We start from the raw sequence: 1,847 nt of genomic DNA on the forward strand, positions 1-1,847 counted from the left end.
ACTATACTGGAATTAAAACAAAAAACTTAATAAAAAAATTAAAAGAGTTTCAGTTGCAGGGCTTTTTTTTTTTTTTTTTTTTTAGAGCAACAGTATTTTTATTTGTAAATCATGCAAAGGCCTATGAAATAGGTTTTCTTAGAACAGACCCATCTTGGGTAACTCAGTGGCACAATTCAAAAGTGAAAAATTAAGATATATTCTTTGTACAGAAGAGTCTTTAATAAACCCAAGGAATGTTTTCCACCAAGATACAAACTAGACCCTAGTTTTGCACGCAAAGGCTGATGACTTTTATCACACACCAAGATTTGCTTTAATAGTTAAGGGACAGCAGTCAGGCTAGCAAAAAGTCACCAAGACAACAGAACATTTCCATGAGAGTAGTCATTTATTAACTGGCCAGATTACAAAAATAATCATGGCAGATACGTTAGTTCATCCTTCTAATAAGCCTATTGATCTGGTCTTCCCTGTTACCAGCATCTCCACCTTCTACAAAATGGGTGGTCTTTCTCTTCATTCCCCCTCGTGGAGAAGATATTTGAAGGGCCATAAAAAGTTGTTTGCTTCTTTGAAACGTTTTCCAACAGTATAGATCTCGTGAATCAGATCCTCCATGCAGATGATGCCATATTTACCAAGAGATCGGGCAATCAATGTGTTATCTGTCAGGGCAATTCGCTTCTTGTTGATTTTGCCATAACCACGCTTGTAGCTCAATTCATTCACCGACTTCAGATTTGGGTACCCCCATGCTATATAAGGTTCCACAATCCTTAGCATGTTAACTGAAGCCTTGTTGAGCTTAACAAAGGTGCCATTGAAGATCTGGCGAAGGCGAAGAAGCTGCAACACCTTTCGAACCTTTGGGCTCACACCATTGATACCTCTGATCCTGATGACAAATGCCAATTTGGGTTCCGCAGGTACGTAGAAGTTGCCAGCTTTTCTTGCCATCCTTGCCATTCGAATCTCAGTTCTGTACATCTGCCTATATTCCTTGTGGTAATGCTTAGCTTTTTCATAGATGAGCTTCCTTCTTGCCTTTCGAAGCATCTTCTGAGCAAACTTCTTCCTCAGATGCTTGATCTTCAACTCTGCGAAATTCCTTCACTTCTTCTTAAGGGTTTCTGGCACAGCAGGAACCTTCTTTTTCTTCTCTTCTGCACCCTCCATGGTTCCAGCCGGAAAAGAGCTCAGTTGCAGGGCTTTTTGTCATAGCTGATGAAAATTGCCATTGTTTTTTTCATCTCACGATGTGATTGAGAAACAGCTTGCCCCCAAAGTAGAAGAGGAGTTAGCTCTGCCATTTCCTTGTTACTCATATTATTAGTACTGTCTTCAATCCCCAAAAATCTTTTAAAGCTATGTTCCCACTTTGTGAGGCTTAGAACATTTGTGCCCCAATTGATCCATTGGATCATAAGTTGAAAGTGATCATGAGTGAAGGTTTCACTGCCATCTCCTGTTTGCTTGTTAAGATGAAATGCCCTTCTGGAGATTTCATATATTTAACATGATGAGTGGCACCTGATATATGGGCCTAGTGAAGATGTCATTATTTGTATTTTAAATATTAGTTGGAATTAATTTTTCCTATTTATTTATTTATTTACTTATTTATTTTTTAAAGATTTTATTTATTTGACAGATGGAGACACAGCAAGAGAGGGAACACAAGCAGGGGGAGTGGGAGAGGGAGAAGCAGGTTTCCTGCCTAGCAGGGAGCCCGATGCGGGGCTTGATCCAAGGACCCTGGGACCATGACCCGAGCCAAAGGCAGATGCCTAACAACTGAGCCACTCAGGTGCCCCTAATTTTTCCTTTTTAATATAAAAATCAAC

The 1,847-nt window shown here is 39.7% G+C and overlaps 1 protein-coding gene across 1 annotated transcript; it reads right to left on the reverse strand.

The window, feature by feature from the left end:
• Positions 1-200: 200 nt before the first annotated feature.
• On the reverse strand, positions 201-1,192 carry LOC112824549 (large ribosomal subunit protein uL30-like). Its single transcript, XM_073891477.1, has one exon. The coding sequence runs from the start codon at positions 1,057-1,059 to the stop codon at positions 520-522; it is 540 nt and encodes a 179-aa protein (XP_073747578.1). The 5' UTR covers positions 1,060-1,192; the 3' UTR covers positions 201-519.
• Between the last annotated feature and the right edge of the window lie 655 nt (positions 1,193-1,847).

The sequence above is a fragment of the Callorhinus ursinus genome, unplaced genomic scaffold, assembly GCF_003265705.2.
Source record: "Callorhinus ursinus isolate GAN/ISIS: 27379988/994484 unplaced genomic scaffold, GSC_fseal_2.0 scaffold1, whole genome shotgun sequence".
NCBI classification, from domain to species: domain Eukaryota; kingdom Metazoa; phylum Chordata; class Mammalia; order Carnivora; family Otariidae; genus Callorhinus; species Callorhinus ursinus.

Coding starts and splice junctions, on each gene's coding strand:
- LOC112824549 (XM_073891477.1), bottom strand. CDS start 1,059: ATGCTTCGAAAGGCAAGAAGGAAGCTCATCTATGAAAAAGCTAAGCAT.